At 43.5% G+C, this 24,983-nt stretch overlaps 2 protein-coding genes and 2 long non-coding RNA genes across 10 annotated transcripts in view; 2 read left to right on the top strand and 2 right to left on the bottom strand.

The window, feature by feature from the left end:
• Positions 1 to 3,603, top strand: part of GNAS (GNAS complex locus) — a 156,246-nt gene extending 152,643 nt beyond the window's left edge. For all 5 annotated transcript variants that reach the window (XM_030532848.1, XM_030532845.1, XM_030532844.1 and 2 more), the window contains one exon: positions 556 to 3,603. In XM_030532848.1, coding sequence (XP_030388708.1) covers positions 556 to 702 — 147 coding nt within the window. In that variant the 3' untranslated portion in view covers positions 703 to 3,603. The remainder of the gene's footprint in view (positions 1 to 555) is intronic.
• LOC115634878 overlaps positions 3,453 to 24,983 on the bottom strand; it is a 21,619-nt gene continuing 88 nt past the window's right edge. Inside the window, exons 2-3 of the long non-coding RNA XR_003996465.1 lie at positions 15,375 to 15,379; positions 3,453 to 5,628 (exon numbers count right to left, since the gene is read on the bottom strand). This is a non-coding gene — a long non-coding RNA (uncharacterized LOC115634878). The remainder of the gene's footprint in view (positions 5,629 to 15,374; positions 15,380 to 24,983) is intronic.
• LOC115634879 lies at positions 17,167 to 20,884 on the bottom strand. The gene is made up of 3 exons (XR_003996466.1): positions 19,957 to 20,884; positions 19,210 to 19,317; positions 17,167 to 17,225 (listed from the first exon to the last, which is right to left on the bottom strand). It is a non-coding gene; the product is annotated as an uncharacterized LOC115634879 (long non-coding RNA).
• The window catches only part of NELFCD (negative elongation factor complex member C/D), a 15,812-nt gene continuing 11,961 nt past the window's right edge, over positions 21,133 to 24,983 (top strand). Inside the window, exons 1-5 of one of the 3 annotated variants that reach the window (XM_030532839.1) lie at positions 21,133 to 21,270; positions 22,264 to 22,376; positions 22,546 to 22,655; positions 24,105 to 24,214; positions 24,678 to 24,785. In XM_030532839.1, the coding sequence (XP_030388699.1) occupies positions 21,205 to 21,270; positions 22,264 to 22,376; positions 22,546 to 22,655; positions 24,105 to 24,214; positions 24,678 to 24,785 (507 nt within the window). In that variant the 5' untranslated portion in view covers positions 21,133 to 21,204. Of the gene's footprint in view, positions 21,271 to 22,260; positions 22,377 to 22,545; positions 22,656 to 24,104; positions 24,215 to 24,677; positions 24,786 to 24,983 lie in introns of all 3 variants that reach the window. The other 2 variants (XM_030532838.1, XM_030532840.1) reach the window with 2 other exon arrangements.

Raw genomic sequence — 24,983 nt, 5'->3', positions numbered from 1 at the left:
AATGTGAATCGGTGAAGTTATCTTCTCTCTGTAGTTACATTTCAGTTCCCAAATACTCAGTTTTTCCACATGCAACCTAGTTCCCCTCAAGTTAAATCCTTGGGGTGAAAACCTGATCCCACTGAAGTCAATGGGAGTTTTGCCACTGACTTCATTGCGGTCCATATTTCACCGTAGAACAGCAGTTCTCAAAGTGAGTTGCAACCCATTTTAATGGGGTTGCCAGGGCTGACTTAGACTAGCTGCAGTCCAGGGCTGAAGCCTGGGCAGTGGCACGTTACAGACCCCCTCCCTGGGGCTGAAGCCCTTGGGCTTCAGCTTTGGCCCTCACCGCCCAGGGCAGCGGGGCTAGGGCAGACTCAGGCTTCAGTGCCCCCTTCTGTGGTTGTGTAGTAACTTTTGTTGTCAGAAGGGGGTCGTGGCACAACTGAAGTTTGAGAACCCCTGTCTCAGAACTTACATAATATCCTCACAAACATTCAGCTGAGGCTTGAGAGCATAATTTTTCCAGACAGTTTTATTTTGACACACAATTTCTCTGTACTATTCCTACAGAGAATCAGCACAGCAAGTGGAGATGGAAGACATTACTGCTATCCTCACTTCACCTGTGCAGTGGATACAGAAAACATCCGGAGGGTTTTCAATGACTGTCGGGACATTATTCAACGGATGCACCTTCGCCAATATGAGTTGTTGTGATGGAGAGCACTTTTTTCTGTGTTTTGGACTCCTTATTCCTTATTAAAAAAAAAAAAGAAAAACAAAAAAGAAACAAAAAAAACCCTTGCCCACGTAGGGTGGAAGAGAACTGTTGCAGTCTCCCTCTGATTTGCACCCCTCAACTTTTTCTCCTTGCTGGACAATAGCAGCACTTCTAAGCTTGCTTGTGTCCCCCTCAGACAGTTTGAAATGGCACCTAAAATTTAAAGGCCATTTTCATGGGGGGTTCCCTAACACTGTTGTTAACTAAATTAATTAATTAATTAAAGGCTCTGAATGTGGAGCACCTGAAAGGATTGGGGATAAAATTAAAATAGTTAACAAAAAAAAAGGGGGGCGGAGAGAAAACCTTAGGTAATTTAGCACTGTTGTGGGCATAATCATATAACCCATGATCTCAACTTTGTATCCATTCACTGCATCAGACAAAAGAAGGTGCCAAGTCACAGACCAAGTTTGAAGACAGACACTTGAGTTTGGTTCTCTGACTGTAATGTGGCTTTGAACGGAAATACTGACAATTCTACAACAGACCTAGACAGTGCAAAAACTAACCGCTACCTTTCAGAAGGGTATTTTTAAATCCAGTCTTGGTGGTCTTAAGATGACCATGGACGTTAAGAATTGAACTGCGTATGGCCTGTGATTGCAGAAAGAGTTAACCACACACTGTTTTCTGTTTGTCCACTGATGATCCTGTCAGCTATAAAAATCATTATCTGGACTTTAGTCCTCACGGTCTTTCCCTTCTTTTTCTTCTCCCTGCCCTCATTTTTTTATTTTACTGCTGGATTATTATTCTTGTACAGACTGTAAAATGTATTATTTTGTACAACTTTATTGAAAAAATAACTTGTAGAAGATCTTTGTGCCTTGATTATGGCTGTACCTGTACAATGAGCTAAGATGTAAGTATGTTTGATTGCGCTGTACAGCTTTGTCAACCCTATCTGCAGCATTAGCTCAAGGTAGGGAAAATTTATCTGTAGTTTAGTTTTTCTGGTTTATAAAAGAAGGAAAAATACTGTTTAGTAAAAAACAAAAAAACAAAAAAAAAAGTACAAATTGTGCAAACTTAACCACTTTAAAAGTGAGGTCTTCAACAAGTGACCAGATGTTGCAGCATCATGCTTTTTAATTTTTAGCTTTAATTCATTTAAATCTCTATCCAAATGCAAAACATGGCTTGTTTCTACATAAACCAAATTTTGCTACAAATTATAAATGTTAGTCTTTGGTCATTCATAGTCCTTTTTGCAAAAGCAGAACAAAAACAAACACATAGGTATCATGCAGGTCTGGTGACCATCTGTAGACTGGGCCAAATACCCCACCAAACTCCGCTATCCTGCATGGGCATAATACTACAAGAATGATACGGTGTACACCGCCCTTGGATTTGGCCACTGAATTCCAGTTTCAAATGACATTTTTATCTCTCTTTTAATAAAGAGATATCTTAGAACCTTTTTATTTTATATTAACTATATAAGTAGCTTAAAGTGAAGATGTGTGGATTTTTTCTTAAACTTGAATAATTTATGCAAATTATATGCTTAGAACAACATGTGGTACAGTAAAAAGAAAAAAGAGCAAAAATCACTGTAGCAATAAGAGAGCATGTAATTTTAGTAACTACTACACTGCTTTATATTTTATACCTAGGTGTTTTATGTCTCTGTGAGTGTATTACTTTTTCATGTGTCTAAACCTACGTGTACAATTTGTACAAAGTCAAAAATTACAGCTGTAATAACACATCTAGAACAGTGTTAGCATATATTACTCAAATGCCCTTCTCCACTCCCTCCCTCCCACCTACTCCCCCAAACCAATCTGGATCTAACGCAGTGAATTTTTTAAAAATTATCTTTCCTTTCACACTAGCTTTTTTCACAAGACGTTAATTTCTATTTGGGAAGAGGTCCAGTTTAAATTAATGCTAGGGTGTGGTGAGCAATGTCTGTGTGGCTAGATTTGCTGCAGGTACTGGATGCCTTTTTAATGTTACGAACTGTAACCATGCAGAATTGAGAATTTTTTGTTATTGTTGCTTTTGTGGCTTCATTTAATGAGGAAATTAACCACCTAATCCATTTTCACACATGCAGAAAGCAAGGACTTAGTGTTGGCAATATCTCATTCCCCACTTGGTTCAAAATGACTAGTGATCCTTCAGAAGACGCAAAGGTGTCTTGAAACTTTGGCTGCAATTGCTAATGAGATTTGAAAAACCTGTCTGTCCAGTTCACAATCTGGAAAGCTGCCATCTGAACCTTGTGAATCGGTAGAAGAGCTTGACCCAAAATAGCCCTCACATTCTTAGATTGGAATCACTACCTGGAGGTTAAGGGTTGGGGTTTCAGGTAGGTAGGTAGGTAAAAGTGGGATGAAAAAGAAAATAAAATAAAACGAGCCTTAACTTTTGTTACAGAAGCCAAAATCTGTAAGTTTAGTGCCAACCCTTATCTTTTTATGCCTGGAGGGAGTTAGTGGAAGCACCAAATTTATATATGGGGAGGGGGGGAATCTAATGGTAAGGAATGTAATCTCCGAGCTGAGAAAAAGAAAGCACCTCCTCTTGAAAATACAGAAACTATGTCAAACTCCTTCCTCTGACAATGACAAGGATATACAAGCATATGTAACTAAGACAATACCATTTTAAGAAACTTTCCTATAAAGCTTTATATGAATGGAAATGTTTAGGAGATGCTTTTTTTGAGCGAGAGCGAGAGAGAGGCAATGTACTGAAAAGTCAGGTTGCACATTTATGGAGTGTGTGTGTGTCTTAATGTTTCAGTATTGCCTTTTATTAGTTTCTTCAGTAGTCCATGCAGTTTGGTGGCCTAGTAAACGCAAGTCTTATTTTTAACAGCTTTTCTTTTTTTTGTTTTGTTTTTATTTTTAATACAAAACCATAAAGCTTTAATGCTTGCTATTTAATTAGTAACTGTGTTTTCTTCTCTCTCTAATTTAGTAGCCATCAACTGAAGTTATTTGAACCATTCCAACTTAACACTTGCATTTATTTTCTTTTATTATTTTCTCTCCCCGTCCCTCATTTATTTATTTGAACAACTTGTTTTCATAATTGAGGACTTTCACCTTTTGTCTCATTCACCTGTTTGGGCATTTCTGACCCTTACATCCAAGACTTTGCTCGTTCTACTCAGTATTCATTGATGCTGAAGTGTAAGATACCTGCAAATGTAAACACTACCACTTCTATTAATAAAAACCAATACAGTGTTTTAGGGGCATGTTCGCATCACTATAGTTAAGGTTGTGTCAGTATTTCCATTATAAACCCATAGGGGGAGTCTATACCTTGGCACCAAATTGCCCCAGGCTAAATCTTGCCATACAAGGCTTCTGCTCCAGCATGATTTGGAGGGTTGGTTTTTAAACAATTTCCAACACAAACTTTTGGTTCTGTTTTAAATTATACAACTGTTTCATTGGACGGGTTGATTTAAAAAAAAAAAAGATTGGTTCAAGATATTTTTGGCACTTGTATAATTCAAACGGTTTTGATTTAAAACATAACCTTTGGCAAGTCAGTAATCTACCATATGACCTGATCACTTTGGGTATTTTGTAAAAATGATGATAATAAATTGTAGCAGTGTTGTGGTTTCAAAATCAGCTACTGTGCATTTGCAGTAACTTATTTCAACCCAAGGACTTTTAGCAGTGTGGACTTAGTGTCCATGTGCACCAGCCAGTGTGATACAGTCAATAGGCATGTCTCCAGAGGTGCTTTCTATGGTCTGTTAAGGGAAATAATCTATTTGTGGAAGATTTACCCTACAAATCCAGATAGCTCAGACAGCATCAACAATGACCTTTTTAAATAGAGGGTGACATCCTGGCCTGATAGAAGTCCATGGGAGTCTTTTTCTTACCCACTCACTTCACTGGGCCAGGATTTCCCCCAAAATGTGTGAATGGGGACTAACATGAGGAACCGGAGCTAGTTCCTGTTGCCTCACACTGCACACTTTCAGAATTGGTACCTGCAGCAGAATATTTTTTAACCAATAAATCTATGCATAGATTTATCATTTGTTTATAGGTGTTTTTGTGGTGCTCATCACGGTAGTATCTGTGCATCTGATAACCATGAACATTCCTGTGAAGTGGGATGTTTGTATTAAATCCCTATTTTACGAATGGAGAAATGAGGTACAGAGAAATGAAATGATTAACCTAAACCACAGAGGAAGCTGGTTGCAAATTTGGGGCTAGGAACCCTGGTCATCTGAGTCCCAGTTCAGTGCCTTAACAATGAAACGATTGGTTATTGGTGCTATATAAATGCTGAAGGTAGATAAAATAATTACGAGCTATCAAATAATACAACTTACATTGGAGGAGAAACCCCCTTCTATGCTTTTTTGTACAATACATGTTTTTATCCACGTTGGCAGTGTTAGCACTGAATCCTTTTTCCTGTGAAGTCAATGACAAAACTCCTGTTAACTTTAAAAAGCAGAATCAGGCACATAGAGTTGCATCAGTGGCAGCCAAGGGCAGTCAGCAACTTACGAAACCAGACCCTTGTTTCTTCATAAGGTATGTTGTGTTTATACCACCATGAAATATATTTATAGGCAAAATTTCATTGCATTCAGAGAGGAAAACTGTACCCCTCTTCCTCAGCTTGGTGTTTCTGAAATTCAGCGTTAGGGGGAGGAACCTTCTTCTGCTTTAACAAACTTAGAAAAATTTTTGAAAATAAAATAAGTTACAAAGGGGATTTCTCAGTTGGTGAAAGCCCTGACACCAAAAACTGACCTCATTTGGAGACCTGGCAAGGTGGGAGTTCCAGCATAACATACAGAACTAGTTTCCATCCAAAAATGAAGTTAATCGGTTTGTTTTGAGTATTAAATATGAAAGCTAGGTCAGTGTTAAAGCAGGATGGGAACTGCTTTTGAGTATCTTTCTGTCAGTGTCATACACAGGTCAGTAAATGGCAGCCATCAGTATTGGGCTCATAATAACTTGTACATAATTGTATTTTCAGTTAAATTTCTTTATTAATGGTGAAAACTGCTTTTCATCCTGTCTACTTTTAATGTGCTGAGCAAAACTGAAAAGGATTTTGGGGTGACAATGAATAACAAATTGAATATGAGTCAACAATGTCATTCAGGCTAATGTCAAAAAGTTAATATCATTCTGGGATGTATTAACAGGCAGAGCGGTCCCTTGGGTAGGGCGACTTGGGGCAACCGCTCTGGACCCTGTGCTTTGGGGGGGCCCTGCGGGCAGGAGCGATTGGCCAGTGAGGTCGGTCCTAGAGGACACAGGCACAGAAACGGGAGGTGCAGGGGGTGCTGCAGCACCCCCAGGCTCTCGGCTGCTACCCTGCATGCCAAAGGCTAAGCCCAGCCGCCGATGCAGAGTGGGCACCCAAGTCGCCAGGGGCTGATTTCCCCCTGGCCATGCACTCCCCGTAGGGACGGCCCTGTTCACAGGAGTGGTGTATATAAGACATCGGTCATAACTGTCCCACTCTACTCAGCACTGGTGAGGCCTCAGCTGGAGTGCTGTGTCCAGCTTTGAGCACTACACTTTAAGAAAGTTGTAGACAAATTGGAGGGTGTCCAGAGGAGAGCTGCAAAAATGATAAAAAGTTTAGGAAACCTGACATATGAGGAAAGGCTGAAAAAACTGAAAAGAGAGATGACTGAGGGTGGACTTACAGTCTTCTAATGTTAAAGGTTTTACAAAGAGGCCAGTAATCAATTGTCCTGCATGTCCACCAAGGGTAGGAAAAGAAGTAGTGGGCACAATGGAGATATAGGTTAGATATTGGGGAAAACCTAACTATAAGGGTAGACGAGTCCTGGAATTGGTTACTGAGAGATGTTTTGGAATCTCTGTCATTGTAGGCTTTTAAGAACAGGTTAGACAAACACTTGTCAGGGTGGTCTAGGTTTACTGGCTCCCATGGGTAGTGGGTGAAGCCCCCTGTCCCCCCTCTTCTGGCCAAGGCCAGGCCCCCACTCACTGCTCTCAGCCCCCCCACGTGGCCCCAGCCAAGGCAGGGGTGGGGGTGGCTGAGAGCTCGGTTAGGGCCATGAGTGAGGGGGCAGTGGGGCTGAGAACTTGTCTAAGGTCTAGCTCTCGGTCCCAGCAGGGACTGTGGCGGAGAATCAGACCTTGCCGGAGCTCCAAGCCCAGAGCCCCTCCCCCGTTCCGTACCTTCCCCCACAGCCCCTCCCCCGTTCCGTACCTTCCCCCACAGCTCTGCCCTCTACTTGTTCCTTTGGGTCATCCCCCCACTGTGACCCAAAGACTGGAAAAGATCCCTGGCTGGAGGAGCAAGAGCTCTTCCAGGCCGGAGCTATGGTGAGGGGAGATTTTTCTGGGAGCTCCAAATTGGCTGGGGCCCTGTAGGCCCATGCAGTAATCTGCCACTGCCCCTACTTCCCCGGACAGTGCAAGGTTTGGGGAGGCTTGGCCTCCCCTAGCCTCCATTACGCGGCACCCGTGCGTGGTCCTGCTTCAGTGCAGGGAGCTGAACTAGATGACCTCCTGAGGTCCATTCCAGCACTACATTTCTATTACTCTAAAATGGGCACAGTTTAAAGCACAGTCCTTCAAAGAGTGACATTGTGGGGCTCTGTGTCCATGTCTATCACTGATTTCTGCATCAAATGTGCTTGGTACTTAGGAAAAATGGCTTTTTACTTGTCTGCCAACCCTGCAAATTTGGCCAGGGCTCTGGAAGTCAAGCACGGTTCTTTCCATCTTGTGCATAATCACCAGTGATAAAAGTTGAGAGACACCTATGCAGTGAGATGTAGTTGACTGAAAGCTGGTAAACAAGTTGTCTTGAGGAACAAGATAGAATAGAATCCACAGCCCTTTCCGTCCCACTGGCTCTGCATTGCTCATATGAAAAGCAGCAAAAATTTACTTCAGTCAATAAAGTCTGAAAACGTGACCCAGAATACATGTGTTGAGTGAGATTATCAAATAGCGCTAACTGCACTCTGAGGCTGGAACAAATGCAAAGAATTTCAAAAGTTAAGGCTTGAACACTTCTCCTCTCCTTCCTTAACTCACTTTGGTTCTTTTTGCATTAAAAATGTCTTGTAATAACTACCCTGTGCTAATGTCAAACCTCTGCAATGCCTCATCAAGGCGTGAATAAGGACAGATTGAGCGCAGGCTAGTGGTGCTTTGAATTCGTTTGGTTTTGTTGATTTGTTATATAATCTAAATGTTTGTGGGCCGGTGACTTTCATTTGGCTATAAAACATGAAGTATGGTATTTCTCTCTCTTTGTAATTGTCCCGCTCTTGGTCTCATGTAAGAATTCGCTTGTATCATTTGTACAAGCAGTATTCCAGAGTGAGGAGCAGCCAGAGAACCGAGTTTGTCCCACCAGGATCCTGAGCACCACTTCAGTCCTGCGAACGCAGGATTGAGGGCCCTTTGAAGGGATTCCCATTCAAATTCATTTTCACTCTGTTACCGCTCCTAGGTTTGCCAAGTCGAGGAGAATTTCCATGGAAGGAAGTGATAAAACCCCAGTAGAGACTGATGGATGAAGACCCCTCAATCCTTTTATAAACCTAGAACTCTATGAAACAATGCAGGTATCTTGGGAAGAGTTGATGGTTCTCAGTAGTCATAATCTGAGTTCTGCTGTTTATTTGAAGGCACCATCTCCAAAAGGGCGTCTTAGGAACAGATTACATTAAAGGCTCTGGAGTTTGCCCTGATTTCCATTCCCACAGGTTAGAGCCATGCTGGGCTGCAAAGTTACACGTGTAACAGGCTCTGCGAGCCCAGTGCTCGTACGCACAATAGCATGTTAATAACATACCTGTGCCTAGAGTTCCACCGCAACCAGGTTGTTTGGTTCAATATTGTACCCCATAGACCTCTACTCTGCTCTGCTCTTGGGAATAGCAATGGGTTGTGCCTCTTTCTTTTCCACAGTTGCTGTGAAAGACAACAGGAGATAGCCCCATCAAGGATCAAAGGAATTGGAGAAAATGCTAAATAGGCATTTAATGCCCTTGTCAGGGGCAGAAAAAAAAATGGGAGGATTTTTTAATTCCTCAGTGTAAATTTCTCAAGTTTGGATCATTATAAAACTTATCCAAGGCAATGGGGGCTATTTCATTACAAAGATTAGGATGCCCTAAACTAAGGAACATGACTGAAAAACACAAAATATCCAAGTTGAAAGCTTGTTGCTAACACAGAGAGAGATCGATTAGTGCTTGCTCTGGTATTAGGTAACATGGATTCAATTTGAAAAGTACCTGGGTGTATGGTGAGGTTCTGTTGTTTAGCAATTTACAGTATATAACAATAGTTAACTTGAACATTTTAAAGAGGTATTATAATCGTGCTGCTTCGTCTCTAATCGGTGGCCACTCATTTTCTCTTCCCCCACTTCCTTGTTTTAAAATATTTCCCAGTTACCTAGCAAATTGTCTTCATGTTGCAGTGTTACCCTTAAATTGTGAATCTCAAAGTCAAAAAAGTGCTTAATCTTGAGCTTTTCTTCCAAGAGGAAGAGCCCTTCAGCCACATCTTATTAGCCTAACTTGATGCTGCTGTATTTTCTTGGTGGATCTGAAAGCTATTAGAACCTTATGTCTATTTGAATGTATTGACTGGGTCTTAAAGGGCTACTGATTACTGAAATACTAGCTTCTACTAAATGAATTTGGTGAGAGGTGAGGGCAGGGGTAATTAGGTTAGAGAGAACAATTCCAGGGTGGAATGTGTGAAAACATATAAAGGGAAGACAAACTTTGGTATGAAATCAGCTCTTCTCCTTGGAGTTTGTTTTTTGTTTTATTTTTATTTCCCTGATAAGCTTTAGTTTGCAAAAAATATTTCCCAGTCTTGCATGAAGTCAGGTTGGTCACACTCCCATCCAGCTCTCTGATACAATACCTAGCACTTGCATAGTGCTTTACAGACATTAATCCTCACAACAGTCCTGTGAAGTAGGAAGTCTGAGGCTGGCAGGTATGGTAACTTGTTCAAGACCACACAGCTAGTTGGTTGCAGGGTCGGAATTCAAACTCAGGCATTTGACAGTCCACCCATAGCTTATTCCTCTGGACCATGTTAGCCTCACTATGAAAGAAAGGTAATGTAAATAACTGTGCAATTAAGAGGGGAAGTCCTGTTTGTTTATTTACTGGAAAATTAAAACTCTTGAGGACATTCAGGTAAATTTAAGTGCATTCATTATAATGCAACATTAAACGTTGCACTGAAACCTTGAAAAACACCAGTGCATATGGGAAAGTACAATAAGGCCAAGGGGACATCAACATTATTTCTATTCAGAGTTGTAAAAGCATAGTTGGCAAATTGCAGGTTCTGGTAAACTCAGAATATTTAGTAACAATTTAACTGATACACTGAGGCTGACTTTCTTATCTCACTTTGCCTGCTCTTTATTGACCTAAGGGAAAAAAGCCTGGAGATGATGTTTTTTCTGCAAAGGGTCACTCAGCTAAAGTTTGACTTTGGTGCAGTCCCTGGTTTTCCTCTCTAGGAACGTTGGAAGTAAATGCTTTGAGTATTGTTCATTCTTATATATAAAAAAAGGTGAAAATTAATTTTCTGTTACTGTAATCAAAATAAAGAAATACAAATATATAAAGAGTTAAAAACTTCTTTTAATATTAAGATCCAGTCATTGAAAGTGCTCATGTCACTTATTCTTAACATTGGATCTAGTGACGGCATTTGCTGCTGTGGACTATTGAATCCTCCTGCAAGGCCTAGGTAATAAGTTTAGGTATTATAGCATGACTGTAATTGTCACCCCCAGAGGACAGCAGTCCTGATCATTGTCATTGGGTGAATTCTCAACCTGTACTGGGAATGCTTATGGGGACTATGAACAGAGTGTGTTGACTGTGAAGCTCTAAATATAACAGACCTCTCCACTGGCCAAACACCCTACTTAAGAGGTGCACACATCAGGGACCTCAAGATTTGTGGGGGGGCAGAAGGGGAATGGTATTCCCACACATGCACACACATCTGAGATCTGCTGTGCGAAGCCCCTTTATTTGGGCTTTCTGTAGGGAACGAAGATTTGGTCCTAAACCTATGGTTTGTGTGTGTGAAATATACATTATTTATACCTCCAAGATATGAGCCAGCAAAGCCATATATAGATTTTAGTGACCGTTTATTTACGTTGATACAGCTTTCACTGACATCTTCCCAGTCCTTCCTTTTCAAACCCTCTGTATTGTTTTATTACTCCCATTCATTGCCTCATGTCTGCAACAAGCCGGTAAGCTCTCTGGGACAGTGGCTATGTCTTTCTCTCTCTATTACAAAATGCCCAAGACACTCTTAGGTGCTGTAAAATAATAAACATCAGAATTGCAGACCTAGTGCCATCATAGACCTTGCCACCTCCCAACAGCAAAGCTCATTTCTTCAACCTGCCCTCTCTCTAACAAACGCAGAGCAGCATGCACATTTAATAAAAACCACAAAATTGCACTGCACGCACAATTCTTCCCCGAGGAGGGGATGAGAGAAGGAAGCACCTGTGACATATTCAGTCATGTCACTTGTTGCACTACTGGAAGGTGCTTGGGTGTTTGTACGGCACCCTAGCACAAGGGGGCCCTGGTGCATGGCTGGGGCTCCTGGGTGCTATGGAATCCTAATAACACGGTGCTGAAGATGGCACAGGAATCTATTAGAATACAATAGTACAGCTGTGGGAGAAAGAACCGATTCTGTTCTGGTTTGTGCATTATTAACTGCATTGTTAACCAAGTTCCACTAGCAGAGCCTAATTCTGCCCTCTGTAGACAGAGAGATTGCAAAAGTGTAACTAAGGGCGGAATTTGACCTGTAAAACTTAATTTATTGGAAATAACTTTTTGCACCACACATGACTAACCTGTGGACTTCGTTGCTACATTAAATGATTGAGGCCAAGAGGTTGGTGGAATTTGATAAAGGCTCTGCAAACTTCCTCTTCAAAGTGAAAGGATTGTAAAAATTTTAACTGAAATCCAGTGTTTGCAGATGACTGTAACTACCACAGAAATAACTTGTATCATAACTGCTACATATTTGCATGGAAAAACCTCTTCAGTACAATCCAGACACTTGTTTAAAATGAGATAGGCTGAAAAAGATCATCCCTCATGCTTCAAAGCAAATGTCAATACTAACTGATAAGGGTGAGGAAGACACTTCCCTTCTCAGTGGGTTTTTCAGGTACTGTCTCTGGGTTTCTTGAACCTTGCCATCTGCTCCTGGCTACTGCACTACATGGATAATTGGTTTGTTCTAGTGAGACAATTCTTGTCTATTTATGGTGATGCAATAGAAGCAAGAAATAACTGAGCTTACCTTGCAGGACTGGCATTTAAAGGAAAACACATTTTTACTTGTATACTGAACTTATATATGGAATTAATAAGATTCACACAGTCCTTCTGCTAACATTGTAGCGTCACTTGTCAGAGTACAGTCACATTTTAAAATGCATCCACTTTCGACAATTGGACTGGGACTTACTGTTGTTTTGTTTCCCAATACCTCTCTCCAATCCTGTCTCCATTCCCTCATTGGTTTTCTGGGACCATCTTTCCCCCTCATTATTATTCCCTTATATATAACCACCAATTCTTAGCCACTTCCTTCTTGCCACTATCCTGTTGGCTGAGGGAGGACTAGAACCTTCTTTATGAGAGTGTCATTGCTACTAATTAACTAGACGGAGTGGTTGGTGTGCAGTGAGGTAAATCACTCTGTCCTTCCACCTTCCCCTACTTCCTTCCAGACTCAGCAGGCAACTTCCACGAACAGCTGCCAACTTGACTCCTGCATTATTGAGCTCAGCCATGAATTTATCCTCTATGTTCAGTACCACAGACCAAGAATACAGACCACATTTTCATTTAAGTTCATTCGTAAATTTCCATGTCTGCCTAGAATGGGGACAAACCAAACTTTTGTGCATAGTAAGGAGTAAATGTTATCTTCAAAGCCACAGGAACCCGTTAACATCAGTGAAAGAAGAATTTCACTCTCATGGCTCGGATTCAAAAAGGGTCTTTCATGTGTGCCCCTTTCTCCCCAACCATCCCTTCCATTTTTGTATGTGTCTTTTAGAGCATTGAAGATGCAGTATTTTACATGTTGGAGTTCTATAAAATAATTTGCAATTATTTGTGGGTGGAAATATACAGGCATAATTTGCAAGTCATTGTTGCACAGTGCATTCTAATGTTAAAGATTGTATTTTGAAATCTATATGGCTTCTATCCAGGCCCTGTGTCTACTTGCTTTGTTTGTATTCAGAGCACATAGATTGTGTTGGGTACTGATCTGCAGTAACCAAAAGAGTTAAGCAGCTGCTTATCCTCTATCGTTTTGTCTAATCTACAGCAGAAAACTTAACATGTGGGAATAAAATGCCAGCCTGGACCTCTTCCAAATAGCTACAGAAATAATCATGTTACTTTGCATGGTGTGTTTGAAGCAAGAAACATGACGCACAGTAAAACGCCAAAGTTAGGAGCCTATGCAAATAATTTGTCTCTATATAAATTAATAATTGATCCAAGTTTCCTCTTCATAGTGAAAGGACTGTAATATTTTAACTGAAATCCAGTGTATACAGATGACGGAAACAATGCCAGCTCTAGGTTTTTTGCTGCCCCAAGCAAAAAAAAAAAACCTCCAAGAGCACAACTGCTGCCCCCAGAATGCCACCCCTGCAATTGTGCTGCCCCAAGCACGTGCTTGGTTTGCTGGTGCCTGGAGCCAGCCCTGAATAGAAATAACTTGTATCATAACAGCTACTCATTTGTATGGAAAAACCTCTTAGTTACAACCCAGAGAAACACCTGGAATTCTTGATTGAAATACATCAGACAGTAAAGGCTAAGGCAGTGAAAGTCTTCTAGTAATGAGAATATCTTAAAGATAAAAAGTCTGCAAAGTGCTTTATGGTTCATTACATATATCCAGGGATCACTTCACCCACCAGCAAAATGCAGCCTTCTTGTAGCCATTCTGAACCAGTGTTACCTTATCTAAATAATTTTTATAAAACACATGCATGTGGTATATAGGCACTGAAGTGGGGTTTTTTCTGTTTGTGAGTACTGATCAGGCTGAACTTTGAAGTCTTAGTGTTTGGTTTCCTTTTTTGTACAGAATAACTTGTCTTGATTTTCCTGCACCTTCCATTAGATGGGACAGCATAGTAGCTGTCTTGCAACCATCCTCCAAAAATTTGTCCTAGTTAGCAGCCTTGCACACCATTCTGGATTATAAACACAACATGCAAGTGAGCTGATGAAGCATGAGGGGTACATACATTTTTGTTACTCTTGGAGGATCTGCCTCTTGTCTTTGCCCTGGCTAGAGTAGCTTCAGGTGCAGTATAGAAATGTCTTATTTCTATACTGTAAGTCAACTATTCCATACAGCTCAGGTGTGCCATGTACCTTGAGATAGAATTAAAACGACTCACACCAGAACTGAAGATATAATTGGAGTTCTCACTTCTGCTTGAGCTTGAATGGGGCATTTCTAACTGTGCTACCATATGGCATTGCTGCTTAGCACTTGCCTTTTCTACCCACAGAATTTCAGCACTCAGGAGTTGGTTACAACAGCGCAATCTGCTCAGCAGCGATACTGGTAGCATTAGAATCTGATAACCCAAATATGGCACAGATATTGCTTCTGTTAACTACTTGGGGCTGCACCAACTAAAATATATGTAGACTGAAAACAAAACTTGGGCTTGATATACCCATACCATTTTCCAAAAAACAAAGTACCATTTGCCCACTGCTTAGTGCCACTCCCATAAGTTGAATTGTTCCATGTTGTTAACCTCAGTGACTAGATGGGTGCTACATTCTTCTCCTTTCACTGCTGTCAGGTGCCGCTTACCACCTGACTAAAGGGAAATGTACCAAAAGCTGTGGTTTGAGCATTACTCCTGGGGGAATTCTGCACCACTGCGCATACACACAATTTATTTCCCCCACAGATTTCTTTGCTTTCCTGCAGAAAAATGACTTTCTGATGGGGAAGTAAAGGGAAGCCAGGAGAGCTGTCATGCCATCCTCCCCAGCAGGTTGTTTTGGGTACCCAGGGCAGCTGGAAGAGAGGTAAATCACTGTGGGGCAGGGGACTCCTACCCTGCACTGGGCTCAGCTGCTAGTTCCAGCTGGGCTGGGGAGGATGGGACTTCCTCTTCCCCTGCATGGCATCCAGGGCTGGGTCAGACCCACCCACAGATTTCTCCCCTGGCTCCAGGAAGCTCTGCAAACTCCCCGCAGTTCCTGCACCCATTGCTCCTCAACTGCAGGGGGAGGGATCCCTATACAGTGAGCTGTTCCCCCATCTGCCCAATCCCCATGCATGCGGACCCTCCCACTGAGCCTCCCCTCCCCCCCCTGCACTCAGAACCGCCCCCCATGAGCACCACTCCCCCTGTACCTGGACCACCTCAATGAGCCATCTGCACCCGGATCCCCACCCCACTGAGCCCTACACCCCCAGCATCTGGACCCCACACTCAGACCCCCCTCTGAGCTCTATCCCCTCCACACCCCAGACCCTCCCCCCTACTGAGCCCCAACCACCTACACCTGGACTTCCATGCAGACTCCCATTACCATTGCACCCAGAACCCTCCAACAAGCCCCTGTGCATCCAGATCCGCCTGCACCCGGATTCCCCCCGAGTTGCCCACACCTAGATTGCCCCACACAGAACCCTCTCAACCCACACTTGGATTCCCCCACACTAAGCTCCTCCATACTTGAATCCTTGCTGAGCCTGCCTGCCCACACTTGGTGCACCTGGCATGGAGGGGTAGGGCCCTGGGGTGTTTCTGGGGCAGACCAGGTTCCTGCGCTCTGTCAGGGTTGGATGCAGCCTCACCACTGAGTCCACGTCCCGGGGTGGGAGCTGCACAGTGATCTTCCACCTCTGTGCAGCCAGTGAACTGTTCTCCCCAGTGCCATGCTGGAGCCTCCATATTTATCTGACAAGTAAAATTTGCAGAATTTTAAAATATTGTACACAGAATTTTTAAGTTTTTGGTGCAGAGTGTCCTCAGGAGTAGAACATGCTCTTTATTCTAAAGTGAGATTTCCATTGGCCTCCAGGGTCTCTCTGTCATTTTACTCCCAATCTTTTCTCATAAAAATGGCCAGTGTTGCGTTAACAATTGAATTGTTACTTTGCTTCCTGGCTGCGGGAGAGTAAGACAGCAATGTCAGCGCAAGTGAAGAACAGTATCACACAGGCCTGCTCCTTTCTCCTTTTGCTTCAGTCTTGTCAGTCCTTGTGTTTGTGAAGAGGTCTCTTTTCCTCCTTGGCAGGATCAGGAGATATTACCCTATATTCATCTAGAACTTTTGTTCCCAAAACTCTTGCAAATGCCCACCAATAAAACACAGCTGTGCTTGTGGAGAAGTGCCATACGGCCAATCTACACCCAGTTCAAGGGCACATGCAAACAACTATTTCATCCAATCAAAATTGCAAATGGAATAAACTAACACAGTTTATCATCACTTGGATATTTCAGGGAGTGCATCTCTAGCGGGTCCTACTGAAAAATAATTATGGACAGGTCTTTTGCTTTCACTACATGAGTTCATGAAATGGAGACTAGCATGGAAGAGAGTGTACTTCCTTCTCTCCTATTAAAGAGAACCTGAACCTGAATAAATAATTTTTTAACTAATCAGCTATGCTCTGGGCTGTCCTCCAAACCCCAGAATACACCCTCATCCTCCTATGTCTCACATATAAGCTCTTATACAACTTAAGAAAGGAAGTCAATCTGAACTAGAACAAAGGGACTCTGTATACCCTCTCACATGCTCTCAGTTTTGATAATACTCATCTCTTTGCCTTATTTAAAGACAGTTTGATTAGTTTTCATCTCAGTTTTTGTGTTCTCTTCCTTTCCTTCTCCCCCTGCCTTTTTATTCTCTTCCTGGTGCAGCTGTTCCAGTTTTTCCCTTCACTTTGGCATCACTGTTGGCCGATTTCTGTAGGTTAGCACTCCACATCACCTTCATTCAATTAACTGTTGTACATCTGAACTAAACATCAGAGGGCCAAATTCTGACATGGGCTATAAGGGGTTCAAAGAGTCAGCACAAAGGTTGATCTACACTGTTTACTGTGTGCATGGAGAGGGAGTAAAACATTTGCTGGATACATACCTTGTACAGGTAGGTGCTCTGCGTGGCTAAAGGAGATCACAATAGCAGGATAATTTGAGCAGTGAAACAGTTATAAGTGTTGACATTTAAGATGTTCTCTGTAGGCTTTACAGGTAACATCAGATTAAATGAATGAGCAGAGTAATTCCAATTTCAGAGCTACAGTTTTGGGCTCTCTATACATCCAGGAAGGCAATAATTACCACTTGATTATCATTTGGAAGGTCTTATTCACATGCAGAAATACTTGAAGTATACCTTAAAAAGACCATGCAAACACACAAGAGACTCAGACTCTGGAACACAATTCTGTGCCATGGCTGTAGAATACATGATCTCTGGTCTTAATATGATTTATTACTACCAGGACAAACCAGGAAGTATTTTTTTTAATTTAGTAAACAAGATGTACAGTTGATGTCCATAAGATCATACAAATGGATGTCTTTCATATAGAGCATGTCCTAATGTTAACAAAAAGGGGGGGGGGGGGAGAATTGTTTACATGTTAGGCCCTAACCTGGTGTAGTGTTTATATGCAACCACAACATAAATATTTAATAACAAACTTATCACTAGCTTTCCCATTTCACTGCAGCATTTCAAAGAACAGTAAATAGGAAGCTGTTGCTACTAACTCACAGCTGTAGTGTGTATCTACTTTCCCCCCTGTCTTCTAACTGACATCTAGCTTAATTTTTGGTGCTAATATTATTGTGCCTTTAGCCTTCAATTTCTGGTAGCAACTGTAACCAGGGATAAATCACTTAAACTGGAACAGAAAGAACAAACACACCCCACACTGGAAAACGCCATTACTGTGCCAGTCTTTCATTTTCACATTTTATTTGTATCTGCCTGTGCTCAAAATGGTCTCACCCATAATTTACCAACTAGTGGCTTTTACAAACATGCTTAAAAGAGCAAGAAAGAGAGAAACCATTTGTTTCCAGCAAGTATGTAAAACATTCACAATTCCCTAAGCAAAACAAATGCTAATTATAGAGGCAGTGAATACTGGAACTTCAGGAAAGCAACATGAGGAACTTTTTATGTAGAAGAGATGCATCAAAGCTCCTTTTCCCCCTTTATTAAATATATGGTAACTGGAATTATGGTTTAAATAGAAATATTTTAAATATTTTCAAGAAAAGAGGCAGACCTATGTTTACATAGTATCCAGTAAAGGAAACCCTGAATAAATAAGACAGCAGAAATGCAATGCAACTCATATTTACAAATAAATCATCTGTATATTATGCCAGAGGGCACTATGTGCCAAAAAAATAAAAAAAATTGCACACAATATTTCAAAATTCTGCAAGTTTTATTTATCAATAAATAAATGCAGAGGCTCCAGCATCGCAGTGGAGAGCACAGGTCACTGGCTGCACGAAGGTGGGAGATCACTTATCAGCCTCCCCACTCTGGGGATGCGGACTCAGTGGTGAGGCTGCACCAAACTCTGACACAGAAACACCCTGGGGCCCTGCTCCTTTGTGCCAGGCGCACCAGATGTGGGGCAGGCAGGATCCAACTGCGGAGAGGCTCAGTGTGGGGTGAGAGGATTCTGTGTGGGACAATCGGTGCAGGAAGCTCAGTGGGGGGTCTAGGTGAGGGGGGATCTGGATGCACAGAGGCTTGTTGGGAGGGTTCCAGGTGCAGGGGCAGTGGGATTCTGCAGGGGCTTCCAGGTGAAAGTGGCTGGGGTTCAGCAGAGGGGTCTGAGTGTGGGGGTCTCAGCAGGGGGTATGGGTGCTGGGGGAGTGGGGCTTGGTGGAGTGGGGATCTGAGTGGAACTAATTGGGGCTCAGTGTCATGGGGGGGTCTAGATGTGGGGGCTCAGGGGGTGGGCTCATCAGGGTGGGGATTTGAGTGCAGGGAGCTCTGTGGTTGAGGTTCAGTGGGGTGGGATTTTGGTACGGAAGGCTAGTGGGGTTCAGGGTGTCTGGGTCTGGGAGGTCCAGATGCATGGGGGTTGGGCAGATGGGGAGCAGCTCCCCATACACTGACTCCTTCTCTCCGCAGCTGAGGAGCAAAGGGAGCAGGAAGCAGGGGAGGATGCTGGGCTTCCTGCAGCTGGGGAAGTTTCTGGGAGTGGGTCTGACAGCCCCAGCCACCCCATGCAGGGAAAGAGGAAGTCGTGTTCTCTCCTTCCTCCAGCCCAGCCAGTACTAGCAGCTGATCCCGGCTCAGGGTAGGAGTCACTGGCTGAGATGTCCCTAGCCCTGCAGTGATTTACCTTTCTGCTGGTTGCTGCAGGTTCCTGACATGATGTACCTGCGCAGCTAGGGAGCAGTGTGTGCCTAGTCTTGCAGATTCCCTTTGCTTCCTTATCAGAGTCATTTTTCTGTGGGGAAGCAAAGAAATCTGCACTGGACATGAATTCTAATTCCCCCTGGAGGACATAGACCCATATCTCCCCTCTCAAAAAATAATTATCCTATTTCATAATTTCTTCTGTGCTTGTTGTAAAGACTTAGAGCCACTTCACACCATGCTGCCACATCTATAACTGCAGGAGACTCCTGAGCCCACTAATGATAATAGGATGTTAAGGACCCATCTTCAGTGATGCATGGTGTAGAAAGTGAATCATGAGGATGAGTACCATTGAGATTTGGAGTCTCCCTCCCTTTATTGTGGATCTGGTCCAACTGTATCCTAGTCTCTTTCCTCCTTATTAACACACAATCTCCACCCACAATTCTCTTTGGGTGTAAATCCTGGATCACAACCTCTTGGAGAATAATAGCAGCACCACCTACACAAACAGCTGGCATGGCACAGGAGAATGGAACAGTGGGCTGGGAGACAAAGATCACTGGGCAGGGGGTCCCAGGTTTTGTTTGAACAATCTCTGATCAGGTACCTGAGCCTGTGAGGTGCTGGGAACCTCCTGGGCAAGAGGTTATTCCTGGAGAAGTGGGCTCATGGCTGATCTTCCAAACTTACTCTCATGATATTCACAGACCTGTGGCTTACTAACCTGTGGCTTGCTCCATCAAACCCCGCATGTAGGCTTGGAAGGATTTGGTTTTTATGGGCGAACGTTGGTAAACATCAATTTCACAGTACACATACGAACACAAGAGAAAATATTGCTATTGATGATCATCATCTATGGGAAGGCAAAGAAAGAAAAATGCTGCTCGAGAACTTACTTGATTTTAAAGATACATACTTTGTATATTTTGACGTGACATTGATCATTTAACAGTTGTAAATTTTAAACTTTTTGAATCATCTAATGTCTACTACAGCAGTTCTCAAACCCTGGGCCCAGGGTCACCGGGGCTGGCATTAGATTTGCTGGGACCTGGGGCTGAAGCCCATGCCCCACCGCTCAGGGTGGTGGGGCTCAGGTTACAGGCCCCCCACCCGAGGCTGAAGCCTGGCCCACGTGTAGCTGCATGGGGCAGTGGGGTTCAGGGTTTGTCCCCTAGTAGCTTTTGTTGTCAGACGGGGAGCCGCACTGCAGGGAAGGTTGAGACCCCCTGGTTTTCTATCAGCAGCTCACTGTCTGTCCTCCGCCCCCTAACTTCCTGCAGCTGGGAACATGTCTGTCAGGAAATGCTGAGGCTGGGGGTTGCCCAACTCGGAACATTTAGCTGGATAAATGGGGGACAATGTTTTAAAATACGCGTCGCGTCGCGTCGCGCGGGGCTGGCTAGAGTCCCAACCACCAGGACCCGGCGGCTGACGAACCAGCTCGGCCAGCAGTGGGGTCCCCCAGCTTGGGGCTCCGTCCTGCACGGAAAAGGAAATCGGTGCCGGCTCAGCGGCGCCCCGGCTCCCGGGCCCAGGCAGGCAGGGCGGCCACGGCCTCCCGAGACACCGGGGGTGGGCTGCGCGCTGCCCTGAGGCGGCAGCTTTCCGGCCCGGCGTGGCGCACTCAGCGCCCCGCATGGAGTCTGCGCCCGCCAGCAGCGCGGGGCCCTTTCCAGCAATGGCTGCGGAAAGCGGCGCCCCGGGCCCGCGCCACTCGGGTGACCCGACCGTCGGGCGCTAGCGCCGGGATCCCGCCGCGCCGAGGAGGCTTCCTCATGGCCGCACAGCCCCGCCCCCCACCGCGCGCAGCCCCGGCCCGCCCGCCTCAGCCAACGCCGCCAGGCCCAGCCCAGGCCCTGCTCCGCTTCTCCCCGCCCAGCCGGACCCGCCCCCTCCTGGGCCAGGCCTGGGTCCGCCGGCGGAGGGCGGGGTTTCAGGCGGAGGAGGCTCGCAGCCGAAGGAGCCCATGGAGGACGCTGACTACTTTGGCGGCAGCGCGGCGGAGTGGGGGGACGATGCGGATGGCGGGGCGGTGAGAGGCGGAGTCGCGGGGGGGCGGGGGGTGAAGGGCGAGCCGGGGAGGCATGAGGAGGGGGGGCAGTCTGGGGGGCAGAACCGAAGATTGGAGGGGGCGCGGGGTGGAGCCTGGCTGAGGGGTTGCGGCTGGAGATCCCTTCTGGAGGGGGAGCAGAGGCGGGAATTGGCTAGGGGGCTCTGTCCCCCCCCCCCCCGGTATGAAGTGTTCCCAGAGGCTGACTCTCCCCTTGCCCTGTCCCTCGGCTCCATCACCAAAGCAGCTGCCGTTGCGCACAGCAGCACAGGCTCTCCCCTCTTGCCACGCTGAGGGTGTGTTGTTGTGCCCTGGGTGTTCCCCAGCTGTGTCTGATTGCCTGCTTCCTGCTTGCTCGCCCATTGGCATGGTCAGAGCAGGCACAGCGCTTCCCCTCTGTGATTTTCAGGAGTTAAAAAAAAAATATATGGTTTCCCTTTTGATGGCAAAACCTGAGCGCTCTTGAGCCCCTGTCTTCTTTGGGTTGAGGTCCAGGCAACCTTGGTTGATCTTTAGACCCTGCCCGTCCCCCTTCACGTGGCAAATACTGTAAATGTGGGTTACATTTAAAAAACTCCTATTCTTGATGGCTGCTTCTGGTGCCTGGATTTTTTTCACAGTTGACGCTAAAAATGTATAAAGGAAAGAGATATGTCTTGCTCCAAGAGATTTATAATTTAATGCCCTGAGTCTACAGTTGTACTATTATTTAAGGTTTGATTGTGCTCACTTTCCTAAAAATACATGCTTCCCCCTAAAAATACATTTCCCCCCTAAATGTGGTAGGTGTTGAAGTAAACTCTGTTAAGAGGTTGTGCTTTCTGCTGTAGAAGGCATTTGCTGTAGGAAATCATGGTATGTATATGCACCTTTATGGGCAACAAGAAAGATATTTAAAACGTTAACTAGCACAGTAGAAAAAAAGCAAATGTAAAAGAGAAATAACCACTCTGACTTTGTGTTTGTAAACAGCAGGATGATGAGTATGGAGAAGGAGAAGATGATGCTGAAGTCCAGCAAGAATGTTTGCATAAATTTTCCACTCGAGATTATATAATGGAGCCCTCTATATTTAACACTCTAAAAAGGTGAGTATAAAAGATTTTGATATGTAATGATAATATGTTGCATATAACAGAGAGTTTGAAAATGATGCCTGAGTGCATTGTTCTGCCTTTACATAGGGGTGGAATACTTTCTGTTTCTTCAGTTAATTTTGAAATAACTGCCCCTGCCCCCTTTTAATCCCTTTGTCAGGTATTTCCAGGCAGGTGGCTCTCCAGAAAATGTTATCCAACTGCTGTCAGAGAATTATACTGCAGTGGCACAAACTGTAAATCTACTGGCAGAGTGGCTCATTCAAACAGGTACGCTACGGTGGTCTCACATTGTCATGTGGCTGTAGTTTTGCTTTATACATCAGAAACTTCTGAACTGTTGGCAGATATAACATTGATCATACCCAAAAGGTGGTTGATGTCCAAGTTGCCATTCTATACCTAAATATATGACTAAATTCATTTTTTTGCTTTGAATCCTGATATACCTGATAATATATTTTTAGTTCCACTTTTGTGTAATGATGTGGCAGCTGTCTAATAGAACACAATTGTACCCAAGGGATGAGTGAGGTAGTGTGGTGATGAACACTAAAATACTAAAACTGTAGTATGAAAGGAGCTATTGTATATTAGACTTTCTGCTTTCCGTCTATTATTTTAATCCCATGTAAAGAGACTAGTGCTTAGATAGTGTTGTGATAGATACTCTAGAAATACCTAACATCTTATTATAGCATAACATAATTAATATTGATTTAACTACATTTTAGTTGCAGTCTGCTTTTTGTGGCTCAGTTAAATATACAGTTTTGTAAATGTAGTTCTCAAAAGTACTGATTGAGACTGAAATTCTTTACTGTCAAACCTTCTGGGATTTCTGCAGCTCTGCCTCTGAAGGGGCAAGTTCACAGTGTAAATTTTTGCTGGATCTTTGCCATGGTGTAGTGAAGGGGTGAAATCTACATCTTGGTAGATTCAAATGTAACTAGTGTGAAAAGAATACATGCACACTGTTAGAAATTTTTTAAATCACTGTAATTACAGTACAGATATTGGTTACTTAATTACACATTATTCAAAAGGATACACCTCTACCCCAATATAACGCAACCCGATATAACACGAATTTGGATACAACGTGGTAAAGCAGCGCTCGGGGGGGGGAAGCAGGGCTGCACGCTGCAGCGGATCAAAGCAAGTTCGATATAAGACGGTTTCACCTATAACACGGTAAGACTTTTTGGCTCTTGAGGACAGCGTTATATTGGAGTAGAGGTGTACTTGGAAGGCTGGTGGGCATGTGTTTGAATCTGTCATATGGGAAGCAGCTGTCTTTTAGTTTGTAGCTATGTAGGTTCACTGTCTATTCTCCATATGCTTTCTTGTGAGCAGACAAGATATTGAAACATACTTATTAGCCTATTTAGCTGTCTTCTAAATGTCAGTGCCCAGCTTGCTCACATGAGTGGAGAAGACAAGTTGAGAAAAGGATTAGTATAACCTGCACATGTGTGCACCTGTGTAATACAGCTGGTAGGTCTGTGTTTAGGAAAGAGAAATCCTAAATCCTTCATATCTGATCTAATATTGCTTGATATGCCTATTTTGGGTTTTGAATACTGTCTCCCTTTTTGCCTCTTAGTTAATTTGTTAGATGACTTCTGTTCTATTATTCTAATAGTCATGAGAAACTACAAGGAGTTGCTACTACTCTGACAGTGTAGATTCCACCTAGTGACATTTTCTTCCTTGCAGGTGTTGAGCCAGTGCAGGTTCAGGAAACTGTAGAAAACCACTTGAAAAGTTTACTCATCAAACACTTTGACCCTCGGAAAGCAGATTCCATCTTTACAGAGGAAGGCGAGGTAATACATAGAATACACCTGGCCAAGTACAAACCAGCTGCTCAGTGGCCAAACTCAGGGTTGCAATTGTTGGACATAATGTCTCTGAGCTCAGCTTTATGAGATTATATCTCTTTAGACCAAGGTAAATATGGCCCTTGGATTCAAATACTGGGCAAGGAAGCTGTAGCTTCCTCTTTAATACTTTACTAAAACTAGCTCTCTCTTAAAATTACTCTGCATATCTGAGAAGCCCTGTAGGTTCACTTAGACAGTGGAAACTGCTCAAAGCTGAATACATTTTATTTTGTTACAAGGTTCCAGTTAGCTATTTCTCTTTCAAGACTCTTGAAATAATTCATGTAAAAATTTTACTCTGGATAAGCTTAAGAAGTGGAATCTGTTGAATTCTATAAATGTTTAAATTCAGGATTTTTATTGCACTGTACAGCAGTATTTCTTTCTGTCACTGTAATTTTTGCAGACTCCAGCCTGGCTTGAGCAAATGATAGCACATCCTACATGGAGAGATCTTTTTTACAAACTGGCTGAAGCCCATCCAGACTGCCTGATGCTTAATTTTACTGTCAAGGTAATCAATCCTGGAGTCTAATAAACAGCTTATTACTGAAACGATGATTTCTAATTCTTCTTCCATAACATGCCAACTGTAACCTTCCCCAGTCTCTGGGCATTCATATTAATACTATTTATTGTATTGTTAACTCTGTGCATTTTAAAAGTCTATTTTCTATGGGAAGAATGTTGCAGACTGCATGTTAAAAATATT

The sequence above is a fragment of the Gopherus evgoodei genome, chromosome 14 (assembly GCF_007399415.2).
Source record: "Gopherus evgoodei ecotype Sinaloan lineage chromosome 14, rGopEvg1_v1.p, whole genome shotgun sequence".
NCBI classification, from domain to species: domain Eukaryota; kingdom Metazoa; phylum Chordata; order Testudines; family Testudinidae; genus Gopherus; species Gopherus evgoodei.
Note: the sequence above shows the minus strand (reverse complement) of the source record. Positions and strands in the feature narration are given on the sequence as shown.